The 19,157-nt window shown below is 36.9% G+C and overlaps 1 protein-coding gene across 1 annotated transcript in view; it reads left to right on the top strand.

Annotated features, from left to right (window-relative positions):
• LOC107582807 (cytoplasmic FMR1-interacting protein 1 homolog) overlaps positions 1 to 19,157 on the top strand; it is a 34,059-nt gene that overhangs the window by 3,435 nt on the left and 11,467 nt on the right. Inside the window, exons 2-13 of the mRNA XM_016268828.1 lie at positions 8,284 to 8,404; positions 8,529 to 8,618; positions 9,602 to 9,679; positions 9,772 to 9,873; positions 9,960 to 10,141; positions 11,420 to 11,516; positions 11,783 to 11,911; positions 12,633 to 12,737; positions 12,910 to 13,001; positions 13,308 to 13,425; positions 14,891 to 15,013; positions 18,301 to 18,426. Of these exons, the coding sequence (XP_016124314.1) occupies positions 8,288 to 8,404; positions 8,529 to 8,618; positions 9,602 to 9,679; positions 9,772 to 9,873; positions 9,960 to 10,141; positions 11,420 to 11,516; positions 11,783 to 11,911; positions 12,633 to 12,737; positions 12,910 to 13,001; positions 13,308 to 13,425; positions 14,891 to 15,013; positions 18,301 to 18,426 (1,359 nt within the window). The 5' untranslated portion in view covers positions 8,284 to 8,287. The remainder of the gene's footprint in view (positions 1 to 8,283; positions 8,405 to 8,528; positions 8,619 to 9,601; positions 9,680 to 9,771; positions 9,874 to 9,959; positions 10,142 to 11,419; positions 11,517 to 11,782; positions 11,912 to 12,632; positions 12,738 to 12,909; positions 13,002 to 13,307; positions 13,426 to 14,890; positions 15,014 to 18,300; positions 18,427 to 19,157) is intronic.

The raw sequence follows: 19,157 nt of genomic DNA, 5'->3' as shown, positions 1-19,157 counted from the left end.
TACACGCCAGTATGTGTGTGAGAGGCGTTCAACACAGATTTTCACTCGATAAACACGCTGACTGAGCGCTTGAGAGTTTCGCTCTCCGTCAAGCGATCTGTACTATTTGGATGCGCTCAATGGATCATGTCATGTACTCAATGGATGCGCAGTATGTAGCATGCAGCGCACCTGTATTTGACGTACCGTAAACTAGTGTGAAGGCGCACGACTCGCCGTCGCTTTACTGATAGCGCTGTGTTTCTCATACATGCAAAGAGAGAGAGCGAGAGTCTTGCATACCACGCTGAATCGACGCGCTACATGTAAACCATATTCTTTGTTGTATTTTCCTGTCAAAATAACAGAGTTCATTTAGAATTATTCAACTTTTAAGAACAAGCAGAAGATATGCCGGTGTATCGGCAGTGGGCAGTATATTTTAATAATAATTACTATTACCTATGATCAACATAATCTTAAACACCACCACCAGTCCCAAGTTCAGTTAAAATGACAAATATGCATTCATTCATGGTTACCAAGTTTTAGTTCTAATCACTAGTTCTATCATTAAATAGTGCTTAATTATCATAATATCATAATATAATGCTTGATTGGCTGAAGTTAAGAGTGCATATTCAGTTATTTAAGAAGCGGTTCCATTTTACAAAGACCAAGTTTTAGTTCTAATCACTAGTTCTATCATTAAATAGTGCTTAATTATCATAATATCATAATATAATGCTTGATTGCTGAAGTTAAGAGTGCACATTCAGTTATTTAAGAAGCTGTTCCATTTGACAAAGATAAGCTGATTGGGTGGAATCGTGTGTGTGTGTGTGCCGCCTTAACCATATTTTGGGGACAAATTTGTACCCAAAAGTGAGCAAAACCTGACAAAATCGGCAAAAACCTCAATTTGTGGATGTCCTCATTTGTAAAACTGTTAAAAAATAAAGTAAACAATGTTTTTTTTTACTTTTGAAATTGTAAAAATGCAGAAAGTTTTCTGTGAGGGGCCAATGGCGATTATATTGCCAAGGTGTGCGTAGAGGGTTGAGTAGTGTTTGTAGTATATAATAGCAATGTAGTAAGTAATGTAGTTATTTTTTGTGTGCTTGCATCTATCTATCTATCTATCTATCTATCTATCTATCTATCTATCTATCTATCTATCTTGCACATCTTTTTGGGGCAAAATGTCCCAGATGTATTAAATATGGGGCTTAAAATATTGGTTTGACACCTCTATCTGAAGTTGTTGGCTTTTAAACTGTTGTTGAATGTGAAAATAATATAAAGTATTTGGTGACGGTGAAAAGTATGTTTTAAGGAAAAAATGCCCCGATAATGAATTCAAGTATATGCAAATATTGCCCTTTAATAAAAGGAAATATTTGATTCATAAATTTATTTCCTACAATGGATTACATATATAATATATTCCTTACATATGTTTGATGTTGCTATTCTGCATGGCATTTTAAGATTAAGGTTGTCTTCTAAAACCCTGTCAATTTGTTTCTTCAATGCAGATTAAGACTAAACATGGATTAAACCGCTCTGTCAGGAGTGGTTTTCCATCGAAAATCCCTTTAGTCTAGATAGAACTACGCTTAGTCTATGTCTGTAAAACAATTCTATTGTGTTGGTCTTTAATCCTCTTCTTTTTTGGACTGAAAATGACTTAAAGGGGTCATATGATGATATTTCAATTTTTCCTTTCTCTTTGGAGTGTTACAAGCTCTTGGTGCATAAAGAAGATCTGTAAAGTTGCAAAGACTAAAGTCTCAAATCCAAAGAGATATTCTTTATGAACGTTATGAGCCAACCACGCCTACCTAAAATGGCTCATTCTAACACGCCCCCACATACCTACGTCACTATGTGGGAAGATTTGCATAACGCCGCCCAAATGTTCACGCAAAGAAAGAAGGCGTAACTTTTATTCTCGCTGTAGTATTGTTGTTGCTGCTGCCATGTCATGAAGGCACTGTGTGATTCGTTTGTGAAAGCGAAGCTACTTTGTTTGTCCTTCCAAAAGAGGACGATATCTGCTTCGTCATGCCTGGAGCTGATCCGTGCTGGTTGCTGAGGAAATACTACAACTTTGCGCTGTGGATCGCCGGATAGGCTTTTATTTCAAAATAATGTTCTTTTTAGCAGCATCATATGACCCCTTTAAAGAGAGAAAAGAAAGTGGAAATATCTTCATTTGCTGGAGGTCAGTGGGATTGTTGGAAGTTCAGGCAGGCCATTTATCAGCCCACACCCTTTTGAGATTCTGATAATGATGCTTTAGGAAGACATTTGTTCCTATGTGGCAGCTTGAGTGGGTTTTATGATTCAGAAAAATTTGATATGTTCATTATTCAGTAGTTTTGCCATGGTGAATAAGCGGAGGACTGCATCATGACAGATTTGAAAGTTCTGTGTTACTGCTTCTAGGAGGTGAAATGCAACAATCATACACGAATGCTGGTGATGGTGGAAGGCATCTTTAGGCTTGAAAGGTCCAACCAGATACAGTTGGTGGCAGGAAATCACAAGTTTACTTTGATATACTTTAAAAAAAATTTTGTGTAATGCAGCAGAATATGCTGTTCATCATATGACATTCAAATTGAGTGTGTGCATTTTTCCGAAATGAGTGCCGAGTGAGTGGTGAAAGCAGCACGTGTCAAAGTTTGTGTATTTTCAGTGAGAGAGCACACCAGGGTATGCTGCATGTTGTGAAGTTTTTGTACATGTGCCACCACCTCTGCTGCCACGAGAGGAAAATGTGTGTGTGAAGATGTGAACATTTCGGGGAGGAAGACACTGTGCAGCAGGTGTTAAATCTACAGAGAACATGTGGTGCGAAATATGCCTTTTTTCATCCTGCGTGCTGCTGGAGATAAGGTCATGTTTTGGCATGGTCCATAAATATCTATCAACACAGGTGGAAATCTTCTTCTTAGCGTGTAAGAGAGTCAGTGTACTTTAATACTGACTTAGTGGACGTAGAGTAAAAGAGCTCAGGGCAGACAGACAGACCAGGGCATATGGGGAGTCACACTGAAGATGGCACAGTGAGTCTCAGGGAATGTTTGGCCTGGATGTTTTATGTTGGTTTTGATATTTTTAGATTTTCATAGGACTGTGTGACTAGAGAGTAGCTTGAGTGTTTTTCTTGTATTTCTGGTTGTGATTCATGCATATGCTCAGAATCAGTGTCTTATCTCCACCCTGCCTTTCAAACTGGGGACAGACAGTCCAATGTCAAGTGACGTCCAAGTTCAACATCCAATGTGTTTTATTGTTGAATTGGTTTAGCAGTCTTGTGTAGTCACAATTGGCATTAAGCCTGATTCACTTTACAGCTTATTCTGACCAAGAAGCACCGAGTTCATCTGACATCAGGGTGACAAGCCAAATTTGTTAGTTAAAATTAAAAATTAAAAGTGATGAAACAAAGACAGTGTACTTCAAAATAATAGTGGGCTGCATGCAAATACAAACATTCAGCCAGTTTAGTACGATTCATAGATAAGGGATTATTGGGAATCAGCACCTTATAATAGGGCTGGGCAATATTACGGCATATATCGTTACCGCGACATAAAGTGTCTACGGTTAGGGATTTTGCTATTTTGTGTATTTCGCGGTATGCAAATATATCTACATATCATACACCTTTTGAGTGATAAGGAAACATGCATGAATGAGAAAATAAAGAGTGGGATGCACTTGGTAGAGTTAAGTGCAATAAGCAGTGAAAAAGAACTCAATGCGGTGCTCGCGCTGACTGACTCTCAGCCAAAGAGCGTGCACTGAAAGCCCCTCTCAGACAGCATGTGATCCCGATCGTGAAAACAGATTTGTGCTTTATTGTGCTTGAGTGGTCAAATACGCACACAGTTATGTCATAATACCTGTTGTGTGGAGTATTCAAGTAAACACAGTCTGTTATTTGTTAAATAAATGTAAAACAGTTGGGTGAAAACCGGATGTGTTTCAGTATATTGGATCCGTGCAGTCGGTCTTAAAGGGACAACAGCCTTATTTACCTGCTGCTGTCTGTCATTATTAATGTTAATCATGTTTGATTGATACAGTGAAGATTATGCAGTGTTTTATTTATACACTTTATTCAATTTCTGTAATATTTCTTACTGCATGTTAAATAATCCTATCCTACTGTAGCTGAATAAATTAAAAGTTTTTCATATTTATTTGTTCTGTTGTGCTTGTAATTTGCTTCTTTTCCTTAATTTTAATTAAAAAATTAAATAAAAATAGCTATATTGAGGTACATATTATTATCGTGAAATAAAATTTCTCATACCATGACATAAGATTTTGGTTATATCGCCCACCTCAACTACCTTATAATGGAATCAAAAGTATACAATGCATCCAGTTTAGTTTGATTCATGAACAAATAACTCTTTAGGAGCTGGTTGATTAAAGTGAATCAAAAATGTGTGGCACAACCAGTGTAATCCAATTCATGAACAAATGACATGCTTTCAGTGATGTCCTTCTTAAAATGAAGCAAGTTCCTATACTTAAAGTTAGCATATTTTGCATATCTGTATTATATGTAAATGAAGATGACTCAAAATGCAATTTTTTTTTGTCATCTTTTGACAGATTCAGGGCTTTTTTTTTTTAACTACAGATTGAACTTCCGCATTTTGGTATTTCCGCCCTAAATTTGGCCATCCAAAAGAACAGATAGAGAATTACAGGCCAAATGTTTTAGCAAGTTTTCTAATTCTCTAATTCTGTTCCCATTTGTATGACTGTGCTTGATCATGACCTGCCCCATAGAGTAATATTCAGGTGTGCAGAACTTTAGCGACATGACGAGGCTGTGGAATGATTGTGGTCTCTAAACATCATTGCAATGCTTTTAACTGCAGTGGTCTGATGAACGATATCGGGAAATACTACAGTATTAAAGAGGAACAATGTTCAGCTTACTCAAAACAACTTCCTTTTTGCCTCACAGCAATTAAGAGAGGTTGTTTAATCCCCAAAATTGGATTTATGTATTATGATCATTTGCATTATATTTGAAGCAAGTGAACCTAGAGTGAAATGTGCTAGACAATGCCATCAGCAGCAGTATTTGTTCAATTTTCACACGCAAATAAAATCACGATATTGAACTGTCATGTTTTGTTGTTCACAACCTCTTACCCACTTCCTTTTCGATGAAAGATACTGACCTTTATGGTTTCATGCTGTGTTAAACTTAAAAAAATAGTGCATTGTTTTGGAAATTTAAGGGACAGTAGATTGTTCAGTTTGGTTGCGTCCTGCATGGATTAGCTGTTCATTTATGAATATTCATAATATGGGTTTAATAATGAAGCTGCCAGAAGTGGGTGTAGCATGCCTTAGGAAATAATAGCAGCTGCAGTTACATCACCAGCTCATACTGTACATTCCTACACACTAAGGGCATAGCAATTCTTTGATGGCAGTTCTGAGTTACATCACTTTTATTTTTGCAGATCTCCGTTCACTGTCAAAGATCAGATTGTTGAGATCTATATGCATTTCTGTTTGGGTTTGTTATGTTCTGTTAGAGCTGCATTATGGCAAATTATAATTATTGATTAAAAAAAGGTACAAAAGCTGTCACTGGGGCAGGGAAATTATTTACCTCTAAAAAGTTAACTGCATATTAGTACATTAAAGGTACATGTTATTAGGGCTGGGCAAAAAAATCTAATGCGATTTTCATGCAAATCTCGTAGGTAAAGCCGCTTCTGGTGATTAGTAGTAAATCTCCAGCACGTGCTTTCAGATGGAGCAGCATTTACTACACAGAACCGTAGATCACTGACAAGCTACACAAAATCTCATTGAAAATCGCAGGCGATTCATTGCTGATTTTGAATGCGATTTTGTGTAGCTTGTCCGTGAACTACGGCTCTGTGTAGTAAATGCCGCTCCATCTTATAGCACGTGCTGGAGATTTACTACTAATCACAGGAGCGACTTTACTGACGAGATGCGCATGAAAATCGCATTCGATTTTTTTGCACAGCCCTACATGTTATTACCTGAAGTGTGTTATTACCTGAAGTGTCCTCTGGCCTGCATCATGTTTCCTCTTTTGATGTTCTTTAATTGTCTGTCAGCCACTGCTGTGTATTTGTGGCCATTACCAGTTTCAGCAACAAGCAATTTGTCTTTCCATGCTAAATGTGAAACTGCTGCAAAACATGACACACACAGCCCATCAGAGGATGTTTGTTTAATGAACAGGTTCTGGACCAGTGAGATTTCACAAAAATCACAGTATTTTCAATGTAATATTAGTTGGGAATTTCTAGCAGTTTAATCACTGTCAGCATAAATGCCTCTATACAGGGAAGAGGTGTTTTTTTTTTTGCATTGTGCCAGATTAGGACATGGTATGAGGTTTTACCCCACAAGGGTAAGAGAGGAAGGAGGAGGGCACTTTCATTCTGACAGTCAACACTGAGGTGTGAAAAAGTTGCCCAGTTGCATCGAGAAGGGAGAGTTTTTCAGTTGTTTTGAGGTTTTATGTTTTCCTGTCAACTAGGAAACCTCTTACTTGCTTAGTTGCTTTTGCTCTGTTGCCATGGTTTCCAAACATTTACTTAATTCGTATTGATGCTTGCCATATTGAAATCAAAACTGTTGAGTGGCAGCTGTGTTTTGTACAGAGCATCTTGGAGGAGATTTCTGAAGACTAATCTTACTTATTGATATGAATATTATTATAAAATGGTGCAACAGTAATGAGTAGCTGTGCCTAAAGTTTGATTGGGGGAATATGAAACTAGTATACACTGGTAGTATTAAAGTTTGGTGTCGCTACAATTTTTATATGTTTTTGAAAAGTCTATTTTGCTCACCAAGGTTGCATTTATTTGTGAATTATTATTACAATTTAAAGGGATACTCCACCCCAAAATGAAAATTTTGTCATTAATCACTTGCCCCCATATCGTTCCAAACCCGTAAAAGCTTCGCTCGTCTTCAGAACACAATTTAAGATATTTTGGATGAAAACTGGGAGGCTTGTTACTGTCCCATTGCCTGCCAAGTAAATTACACCGTCAAGGCCCAGAAAAGTATTAAAGACATCATCAGAATAGTCCATCTGCCATCAGTGGTTCAAACGTAACGTTATGAAGCGACGAGAATACTTTTGAATTCTTTTTTTTTCAGATCCTCTGAGAGTTCTTTGCCATGAGGTGCCATGTTGAACGTCCAGTGACCAGTATGAGAGAGTGAGAGCTATAACACCAAATTTAACACACCTGCTCCCCATTCACACCTGAGACCTTGTAACACTAATGAGTCACATGACACCGGGGAGAGAAAATGGCTAATTGGGCCCAATTTGGACATTTTCACTTAGGGGTGTACTCACTTTTGTGGCCAGCGGTTTAGACATTAATGGCTGTGTGTTGAGTTATTTTGAGGGGACAGCAAATTTACAAGCTGTACACTCACTCCTTTACATTGAAGCAAAGTGTCATTTCTTCAGTGTTGTCACATGAAAAGATATAATAAAATATTTACAAAAATGTGAGGGGTGTACTCACTTCTGTGAGATACTATATATGTATTCTATTATATTAGCCTATATATTTTAAATGTAATTTATTGCTGTATTTGCAACACTGAATTTTCAGCAGCCATTTCTCCAGTCTTCAGTGACCATCATTCTTCATTCTAATACGCTGATTTGATGCTCCAAAGACATGTACTATTATCAATGTAGAAAACCGTTGTGCTGATTAATATTTCTGTGGAAACCATGAGACATTATTTTCAGGAATTTTTAAAGAATAGAAAGTAGCAATTATTTTTATAAAAGTCTTTACTGTCACTTTTGATCCATTTAATGCATGCCCGCTGAATAATTATTTTCTTAACTAAAGAAATGTAATGTAATGTAAAAAAAAGAAAAAGTATGCAATAATAAGTGCTTCAAACAGTAGCACCACTGAATGGTTTTCAGTTGTCATATAAAAAAAAAAGGTTATTTTGCTGCTTTGACTCACCTTTAAAATATTAAACATCTTTGACCGTATGATCCACTATTAAGTCAAGCAAAACTTGTGAGTGGTATTGTTCTGATTCATTCATCACTTTTGAAGTGGAAGGTCAAGTGTGTTGCATTCTGAAATATACAGTATTCCTGCTAGATGCTCTGTTAAATACTGCACATTCTGACACACATGCATATTTTGTTCATAGTACTAGTAGTATGTTATCCTGAACATAGCCAGTTACCTCAAATGTGTTTTATGTGTTTTCTTCTAGAGAGATGGCGTCCACAGTGACTCTGGAAGATGCTCTGTCCAATGTGGATCTGCTGGAGGAGCTGCCGTTACCAGATCAGCAGCCCTGCATTGAGCCTCTGCCCTCCTCCCTCATTTACCAGGTAACAACTGACCTGAGAGCAACTGACCTAGATCTTCAGTGTATTTTAAAACATATAAACCCAAAATACAAGATGTACCAAAGAGTGCTTGCATAACCAGACTTTTTCTTTTTACGACCCTTAGCCCAACTTCAACACCAACTTTGAGGACCGCAATGCTTTTGTGACAGGCATCGCACGTTACATCGAGCAGGCCACCGTCCACTCCAGCATGGTAAGATCTTAACATTTCCACACAAACAGGCAATTATTCAACTCTATCTTCACTAGCTAACCTTCTTTAAATCACCAAACCTCGACTCTGTCACAGCTCCGTTAAGCTGACCTTGACTGTCCGAACCAGTCCATCAAGCCAGCCCTCTGGAAGTCCTACTAAAGGAGTCTGTCAGGGGCTTGAATGGATTTAAGAGGGCCCATTAGACTCTCTCATTGTCCACATTTACCATGCTTATTTGAGCAGCCTGGCCAAGCGGAGTGGGCCGCTCTGAATGGTTTTTGTATTGAATGTGAACTGCTGTGTGCTCTATTAGTGAGAGGTAATAGCTGTGAGGGACTGTTTGACATCATTGAGGAAATGAAGAGTGTGTGTGGAAGTAGTGTGAGGCTACACACACACACACACACACACACACACACACAGTCTCAGTGTGTCTATGAAAAAGTGAAAGTTTTTTTTTGTTACTCTAGGGGAGACTTTCTTCAAAGTTTCTTTAGAAAGTTGTTAAGATCTTAAGATTAAGTGGGTTAATCTGTTCTCTGGCAATTTATTCAACATGAAATAAAGGTTTATTGTAGAATCTGCATTTAAAGTAATAATACATTGGGCTTAAATTCTGAGGTCACTAGTGCAGAAATCTGTTTATTTGGCATTATTATTTACTTATTTAGGTATTGTTTAATAATTTTTTTAATTGAAAATGTTGAATATTAAATTAGCGTCACAATTTAACTGTATCTAAAAAATTGACAATATTATTGCTATAATCTAAAACTATGTTTTGAGGAAATGTTTTTAAACATTTTTAAATATAATCAATCAGTTGATCAATTAATACTGTATTTTATTTAGAAGAAAAATCCAGATTTTTCAGTGTGGCCTCAGACTTTTGGACCCCACTGTATGTAGAATAAGTCTGTGTGCTTTCATTTGCACCAGTGTATTATAATTTCATGGAGAACTTTTGCTGTGTGTTACAGAATGAGATGTTAGAGGAAGGACAGGAGTATGCCGTGATGCTGTATACCTGGAGGAGCTGTTCAAGAGCTATTCCTCAGGTAAATTAGTCACGCCTAAAGCCAGTCAAAAAAACTTACAGCACCACCTGTGAGTCTGTTGTTTTGACCCTCTCCATCTGTCCTTCTCTCAGGTGAAATGTAATGAACAGCCTAACAGGGTGGAGATCTATGAGAAGACAGTGGAGGTGCTTGAGCCTGAAGTCACTAAACTAATGAACTTCATGTACTTTCAGGTAAAGATTAACGCTATTTTCTAGATTTTAATACAAGATGTTGTAAGATGCACTAATGCTTCTCTCTCATTTTACTTCACTCTCAGAGGACAGCAATAGATCGCTTCTGCGGGGAAGTGCGTCGACTGTGTCACGCCGAGCGGAGGAAGGACTTTGTGTCTGAAGCCTATCTGCTCACGCTGGGGAAGTTCATCAACATGTTTGCCGTGCTGGACGAACTTAAGAACATGAAGTGCAGTGTCAAAAACGATCACTCCGCCTACAAGAGGTAACCACAGACTGCTTTCTGCGAGCCTCAGTTTTGCATCTAGCCTTGTCATTAATTCATGCATCCTGTAGATGGCAGTCATTCTACATCTGGATTCTTCTGCTCAGTCGTTATCACTGTAGAATACTCTCTTTTTTGGTGCTTCATTGGCATTAAACAGACATTTCAAACTCAGAAAATTTTTGTATTTGTCAGTAAGACATTTTTTAAAGCCAATTAATACTTTTATTCAGCAAGTATGCATTAAATTGGTCAAAACGGACAGTAAATATATTTAAAATGTTACAAAAGATTTCAATTTAATGCTGTTCTTTTAAACTTTCGGTTCATCAAAGAATCCTGAAAAAAACGATCATGGTTTCCACAAATATGCCAACATTAATAATAATAAGAAGAAATGTTTCTTGAGCACCAAATCAGCATATTAGAATGATTTCTGAAGGATCATCTGACATGTATCTGTATTCAATGCCATCACATGAATAACTTGCATTTCAAACTCTATTTGATAATTGGTGTGTATATGTTCATATACAGATACACCACATAAATATATATATTTTGCCTGTGACTGTAAAATGCTCAAGTCTGCACCATTTTCCAAGCTGAAGCAGTGTCGTGGGATATTGTTAGTGATATATTCTTGTTCATTAGCTGCATACTCATTATCTTACACTTGTTGAAATAACCATACAGGAGTCCACAGTGTCAAAATAAAGTTATGGTAAATGGAACAGAGATGCTGCACATCTATGTGTCATCAAGACACTGGAGCGGTCTAGTTTTTTTTACCCCTTTCTTTCATGGTGTTCGTGTGAGTTGGTGTATCTGCATAGATTTAAGTTTATTTTCAGTGTGCCTACTTGCTGAACACACTTTATGAAATGTCAAATTTGTCAACCACCTATCCAGTTTTCCACCTCATGACACTTGTCTCTATATTTCGGTCTTTTATTGCGTTTTTCTTTCTAGGTCTCAACATTACAGTTGTTTTTTGTTTTTCCCTGCTGGCCAGTAGATCAGACTTACTGCCAACATTTACACTGTCCCCACCACAAAAACAAAAGCAACATATTTTTTATAAGTTTCAGACAATATCTGTATTTGTCATTACATTTTTGTTTTCTTAAAAAAGAATCCCAACAAATACATATATTTGGCCTGAATTATGCGTAATTGTTTGTCATAGTGACATATAGTGCTTGAGCTGGCTTAATTGTGATATGTTCTGTGTCAGTCTTTCTCGTCTTTGCTTATATTTTTCTCTCTGTCCATCAGAGCTGCCCAGTTCCTGAGGAAAATGTCAGAGCCATCCTCCATTCAGGAATCTCAGAACTTATCCATGTTCCTGGCCAACCATAACAAGATAACTCAGGTACCACACCATAATCTGTAAACTAACACTTAATACTGAGAAAATGTATTGACTAAAGTATCCAAAGAAACAAACAGTGTTGATTTGTTTTGCAACTGTAGTGAAGACATATTTGTGTTTAATGTAGACCATCTCTTGAACAGAAATTCACTAAATTGACTTCAAGTCCCTGGACACAGCAGCATAATAAACACAAATACATGCAGCAGTGCTTTAGACATGTTCTGTGTATGAGTTGCTGATATTGACGAGCATCTGTGTTTCAGTCCCTACAGCAGCAGCTTGAGGTGATTAGCGGATATGATGAGCTGTTGGCAGACATTGTTAACCTGTGTGTGGACTACTACGAAAACAAGATGTACCTCACCCCCAATGAGAAACACATGCTACTCAAAGTAAGCATATATTTTTATGTTTTTGAACAAAATCTCTTATGCTTACCAAGGCTGCATTTATTTATTCACAAACACAGTAAAAACAGCAATATTGTGAAATATTATTAGAGTTTAAAATGTTTTTTATTTTAATGTATTTTAAAATTTAATTTAGTCCTGTGACGGCAACGCTGAATTTTCTGCAGCCATTACTCTAGTTTTAAGTGTCAGATGATCCTTCAGAAAAATCATTCTAATATGCAGATTTAGAGCTCAAATTTAGTAAAAAAAAAAATATCTATATTAAAAGTTGCTGCTTAATATTTTAGTTTGAACCATTTGACATTTTCTTCAGAATTCTTTGATGAATAGAAATTTGAAAAGAACAGCATTTATTACATTTTTTTTTATAACAATGCAAAAGTATTTACATCAAATTAATACTTTCTGAATGCAAAAAATTATTTAAAAAAAAAGACTCATCCCAAAATTTTAAACGATACATTTACAATTTAAAAAAAAGTAGAACAAAGTGCCACTGTGTTTCTAGGTAAGGATAGTATTATGTTTTTGCTAATCTTTCTTAGTCTTTTTACCATGTTAAATGTAAATCTTGATATTTATGTATCATAATCAAGCAGTCACTGTTACTAACTAGATTACTATGTAAAAATCTATATACTGTTAAGGATTTTTTCCCCACAAAGTTTTTCCCATAGTTTGGTGTGACTGTGTCTTGTAGGTGATGGGCTTTGGTCTTTATCTCATGGATGGAACCAACAGCCACATCTACAAACTGGATGCCAAGAAGAGAATCAACCTCACGAAAATTGACAAGTTTTTCAAGGTGTGTCGGTCTGTGTGCTTTTGATAATATGAAATCTCTGACCTTCAGAAATGGAAATGCTTTTGAGATGCATGTTAAAACCTGGTGTAAACCACAGTCTGTCTCTTCACTTTTGTTGGGATCGCCCAAGGCACATTTTAATTTGATTTGCCATTCTGCCCTACCCCTACAGCAATTGCAGGTAGTGCCATTGTTTGGTGACATGCAGATTGAGTTGGCCCGCTATATCAAAACCAGCGCTCACTATGAGGAAAACAAATCCAGGTGGGTGTCGTAGGATGCCATACTTAAATGTGAACACTATATGCAGATGTGTTTTAGCTTACTTTAATTAAAGAGTAGATAACCCAAAATAACCCTTCCAAACTTTATCTTTTTTAAAGGTATTTTTAATAATGTACTGGCTGCTCTTTTCCAATACACTGCAATGATTGAAAAAAAATAAAATAAAAATTGCTTTTGGTGATCAAAAGCATCATTGGAAATATGCAGTGAAAATAGCCAAATGTTGTTCTATTTACTATACCCTTCCATGTTTTTTTTTAATTGCCTGGCCTCCCCATCCTCTAGGTGGTCGTGCACGTCTGCAAGCAGTAGCCCACAGTATAATATTTGCGAGCAGATGATTCAAATCCGTGAAGACCACATGCGCTTCATTTCTGAGCTGGCTCGCTACAGCAACAGTGAGGTGAGAGGCTTTTAAAAAAGCGAACACTTTCTTTTCTTCGCTGTCTTTCTAAACAAATGCAGTGCAGACTCCCCAGTCATCATGCACTGACGCATACTGCCAATGACGTTGGGGGATGAAATGTCTATTACCTAATATGCCAAATGACTTTCTATTTCTGAGCATAAGACCTCTGTTGTTTAGCATCACATTAAAGCAGTTGTTGCTTATTTGGATTGGATTTAAATCAAAATTTTGGCTGCAGTAATGTTCTGCAGTATTGACATATATATTGACACATTGATTGATAAATATTTCAAATGGTTTTTTTTTTAGTGTCTCTTATGCTGAGACTGTAAAATACCTGTTTTTATTTGAATATAATTTATTCTTGCAATGGCAAAGCTACATGTTCAGCAGCCATTACTCCAGTCGTCAGTAAGTCACATGATCTTCAGAGATCTTTATGATATGCTAATTTTGTGCTCAAGTAACATTTCTTGTTATTAAAAAATGTTAATATTTTTGTGGAATTCGTGATCGACTTTTTCCAGGATTCTTTGATAAATAGAAAGTTCAAAATAACAGCATTTATTTAAAATATAATTTATTTGTAGCAATGTAAAAATCTTTACCATCACTTTTGATCAGTTTTGTGCATCCTTGCTGGAAAAAAAGTGTTCATACGGTATATTCTACTAGTGCTCTAGTGGTAACTATGGTAAAAATAGCTAATTAAACTGAATAAGCCTCAGCATAGTGGATGCTGAAAAATCTCTTTTAGAAGTGCATTAATGTTTGGAATCATACAGCTTAATGAGAATCAGAAGCTACAGTGGATTACGTTGCACTTGTTGAGTTTGTTTTTGCTCATGTGAGTAGATTTTTAACAATATTCATTAGCTATGGGAGGGCGAGCAGCTCGCGCTTCATACATGATTCCCTTTTCCTTGGCTGAATGGGTTCAAGGCTCAATCTCGGCAACTTGAAATTTGCATTCAGAACCACAGGGGCTGTATTCTTACAGAAGAATATGGAAATGTGAGGGGAGGAGGCCAGCCTGGGATTGAATTAAGACATGGCAGCAGCACTGTAATGAGAACGTAATGGCAGCCAGAGGACAACTGGTCCGCTATCAGTGACAGCAGCCCGGTGATGAGGAGAAACAGCAAGGAATTTGTTCGTTCCACAGCCCTGGTTGTCAGATGTCAGGGGTTTTAACACGCAGTGCTTGTCTTGTGCTGTCTTGGACTGCTGAAACAAATGCACAGATATATGGGTTTTGGCATTTCCTCTCATGTTTGTTCATTTCGATTGCAGCCCCTGCTTCTGTAGATGCGGCAGGGATCCTGGAGTTTTGTTTGTCATTAGGTTGTGTGAAGAGATTTCAGTGGTTCATTAATTTGCTCATTTTCTCTCTAATGATAGTAGTCGTGTTAGACGTTATGTTATCTTGTTTACTTGCCTCCTTTTCTCATTTTTGCAGGTAGTGACGGGCTCAGGGCGTCAGGAGGGTCAGAAGACAGACTCTGAATACAGGAAGCTGTTTGAGCTGGCTCTGCAGGGTCTGCAGCTGCTCTCTCAGTGGAGCGCTCAGGTCATGGAAGTGGTGAGTAGACTTGTCACTCATATTTATGTATGAGACCCCCAACCAGGGAAAGGTGAACTCCAACTTTTAAGTCGTGATGATTTGATGAGTCGTGGGTGACACATGGCTGGATCCCTGGTTTCATGCTGTTCTTTTGTATATTTGCCTGATAAAAGACAAAGCTCCCAAAATCACTCAAAAGCAGTCAAATTATTCTTAAAAACTGTCCTGAAACGGAATCTCCATTAATGTTTTGTGCAAAATGAATTAAATTCAGGAATTTAGGAGCCATGGATACCTGTGCTTGCAATTGAGATGTGCGAAGCTACATACAATCAGGTCCAAAAGTTTGAGACAACATTTAAAGTCTGGGGTTCAAAACCTGGAAAAGTGTTTGTTTGTTATTTTTATTATTATTATTTATTTATTAATTTCATAAAGATTGTATTGCCATGTACGTTATGGTGTATAATAAAATATTAAAGGGGTGGTTCAGGTTTTTTTTTTTCTAGGCTTGATTGTGTTTATGGGGTGCAGTCTAACATGTTAATGCTTCGTTTTTTTTAAAAAATGCATAATTTTTCACATAATTTACCTTTATTCCACACCGCTCTGTCCCTTCTCTGAGAAACACGCTGATCATTTCCTGCTTTTATGAAGCCCCTCCCTCAGAAATAGGCGATGGGCTCTGATTGGTTAGCTAGCCCAGTGTGTTGTGATTGGCTAAACCGCCTTTAGTGCGCGTCTAATCCCGCCGCTCACCTCAGCTGCATGTGCTCCGGTTGTATTGTAAACAACAGCATCGTTAATATCGCTTATCAGTTTGAACCCGATTGAGAAGCAGAGGATATTATTGAAGAGGATCGTGCAGAACATGTGCAAGCACGGCTTTTATTGGTAGGCCTATGTTTTTGCTTGTTGTTGTCTCATACTTTTAGATACGCTGTTATTTGTAAATGCTACTGCTTATGTTAGCTTTTAATATACAGTTTTATCCTGATTAAAGCTTTAATACAGTACGGCAACTGCACACGTTATTTTTATTATTATTATTTATTTATTAATTTCATAAAGATTGTATTGCCATGTACGTTATGGTGTATAATAAAATATTAAAGGGGTGGTTCAGGTTTTTTTTTTTCTAGGCTTGATTGTGTTTATGGGGTGCAGTCTAACATGTTAATGCTTCGTTTTTTTTAAAAAATGCATAATTTTTCACATAATTTACCTTTATTCCACACCGCTCTGTCCCTTCTCTGAGAAACACGCTGATCATTTCCTGCTTTTATGAAGCCCCTCCCTCAGAAATAGGCGATGGGCTCTGATTGGTTAGCTAGCCCAGTGTGTTGTGATTGGCTAAACCGCCTTTAGTGCGCGTCTAATCCCGCCGCTCACCTCAGCTGCATGTGCTCCGGTTGTATTGTAAACAACAGCATCGTTAATATCGCTTATCAGTTTGAACCCGATTGAGAAGCAGAGGATATTATTGAAGAGGATCGTGCAGAACATGTGCAAGCACGGCTTTTATTGGTAGGCCTATGTTTTTGCTTGTTGTTGTCTCATACTTTTAGATACGCTGTTATTTGTAAATGCTACTGCTTATGTTAGCTTTTAATACACGGTTTTATCCTGATTAAAGCTTTAATACAGTACAGCAACCGCATGCGCTTCCATGTTTAACCCTTCTCATAACTATGTGAAAATAAGTGTATAATTGTAACAGTTCATTGTTGGAGGTGAGCTGAATGAGAGAGAGAGAGAGAGAGAGAGAGAGAGATGCAGAGCGATGCAGAGCGTGTGCATAGCAGGGGAAAGCGAGGAACAGTATTAAGAACCGCTGCTTTAGAACATTGATTTTGAAACCTGTGAATCTATTAGAATGGTTAGAAGACAGAATCGCAATTCATATGTGAATAGATTTTTACGTCCACCTCTAGTTTTCTCTTCCTCTTCTCTAAAGCAGCGCAGCATGGCCTCGCCCCCTTTGCTGCCTTTTCCCAAGGGGGGGTTTATCTGGGTTTGTGACATCACGAACCCGGGAAGTAACTTGTTGTAGTCCCTACCAGCCATTTTTGTAGACATTAAACTGCCAGAATTTTAAAAGACATCTCTTTTAAAAGATATCTCCGTTTGCATTGATCTTCCAGCTTCATAACTTTGCAGATGTTGTTTATGCTCAAACAGCAACATTACACACTAACTAATGTTAAAAAAGTGAAATCGCAATTAACCACCCCTTTAAACATTATATAAAATGTTGAAATATTTAAAAGTTTCCATTATTTCTGTGTCAGCAATGAGCAAATTGACACTTTTTTTTTGCAAATTGTGTCCTGGTTTCTTTCCGCTCTCTCTGTCTAGTTTCCTTTAACTCTCAGCTGTCCTGTTTGTTAATATAAGAATAAATATAAAACAAAGTAATAATTCATGTGCAGGTGCATCATGCCTGTAATAAGCTACATAATATTTCCAGTCTTACTGTGTCTTTTTCTTTAAGTATAATATCTTTACAAAAGATTTAAGAGTAAGGAAGGAAAATAAACCATATTACACACACTTGAGATGCTTGTTGGTCAAATCTAAAATGTTTTTTTATGTTCTGCATGAAGTATACAGTCCTCCAAAAGAAGATTAATGAACATGCTATGTCCTTTGTAACAGCCTATCAGCAATAACAAATACCAGCCTGTGTAAAGCTCTTTTAATGAGTGTTGTCTGAGAGAAGTGTCCAGTCTCTGAGAGCTGTTGAATTGAGTTACTCAAAACGCCAAGATGAATTTTCTCAGATTTTGCTCAAGTCCTTGCACAAGGACAGTCATTCACATCATGTACTTCATCAGGAGGAAAGCCAACTTACTAAAGACTATCTAACCTTTAATTTCCAGTATCACTAGCTCACCGTTCAAGACAGCGCTTGAACCTCGTTCATTGAATAGACGGGGTCACTCCCCTGGTGTGCATTCTTTTTTGGGTCCACAAGGCCAGCCATGTTTTCACCTTTCAATCGAATCTCTTTCAGTTCCAGCTATACTTTTTTTTTTCTTCCTCTGAGCAAAACATTTGATGTTGTTGATCTTGTGAAATATTGTTGCCATGGAAACAGCCTGAAGCAAGTCCATTCTTGTTAATTAGTAAAATGGGTTTTGGTATTTGTAGCAAATTAGGCTAGGGATGGAGATGATGGACCATAGTTTCTGAAATTTGTGAAGCAGCTTTGAAGATAATATTTGATTTTCTTGCATCTCTTGCAGAATAATCATCATAAGCAATTATACATGAAAGATTATAAAAGGTTTTTCTTTTTGCAGTATTCTTGGAAGTTGGTGCACCCTACAGATAAATACTCCAACAAAGAATGCCCAGACAATGCTGAGGAGTATGAACGTGCCACTAGATACAACTACACCAGCGAAGAGAAATTTGCTCTGGTGGAGGTCAGTTCACCTGCAGGTCCAAAGCTCAGCTGTGTTGCATTGTAATTATAAGCAAAAAATATATACACAAACATTTTAAAAGCCATTGCACCTCTATGACCTCTACTGTAAATTAAATATACTGCTATACGGTGGATTTATTGGATGATGATGAATTTATTCAGGTTTTTCTTAAATTACTTAATTATACATTTAAATAAATTTTAATTATTATATATTTTAATTAATTTTAATTTGTATAATTTATTTATTATTGTATTTTTATTTTATTTTTATTATTTATTTAGAATGACTAAAATTTTGTATTAAACTCTGCGTTGACCTATGTTTGGAATCAGCCTAACAATTCCTTCTCTGAATGAACTCATTGAATCATTTCAATGACTGAATTAACATTAGTGATTTTTGATTAGAAATCAAGAACTTTTGTGGGCTTAATGTTCATAAAATGTAATTCAGTGTTAAGTGACTGATATTGTTTAGTATATGTGACCCTGGACCACAAAACCAGTCATAAGAGTCAATTTTACAAAATCGAGATTTATACATCATCTGAAAGCTGAATAAATAAACTTTTCATTGATGTATGGTTTGTTAGGATAGGACAATATTTGGCCAAGATACAACTTTTTTTTAAATCTGGAATCTGAGGGTGCAAAAAAATCTAAATATTGAGAAAATCGCCTTTAAAGTTGTCCAAATGGAGTCCTTAGCAATGCATATTACTAATC

The sequence above is a fragment of the Sinocyclocheilus grahami genome, unplaced genomic scaffold (genome assembly GCF_001515645.1).
Source record: "Sinocyclocheilus grahami isolate Dianchi unplaced genomic scaffold, SAMN03320097.WGS_v1.1 scaffold47.1, whole genome shotgun sequence".
In the NCBI taxonomy this organism is placed as follows: Eukaryota; Metazoa; Chordata; class Actinopteri; order Cypriniformes; family Cyprinidae; genus Sinocyclocheilus; species Sinocyclocheilus grahami.
This window is presented reverse-complemented; position numbering and strand designations above follow the sequence as displayed.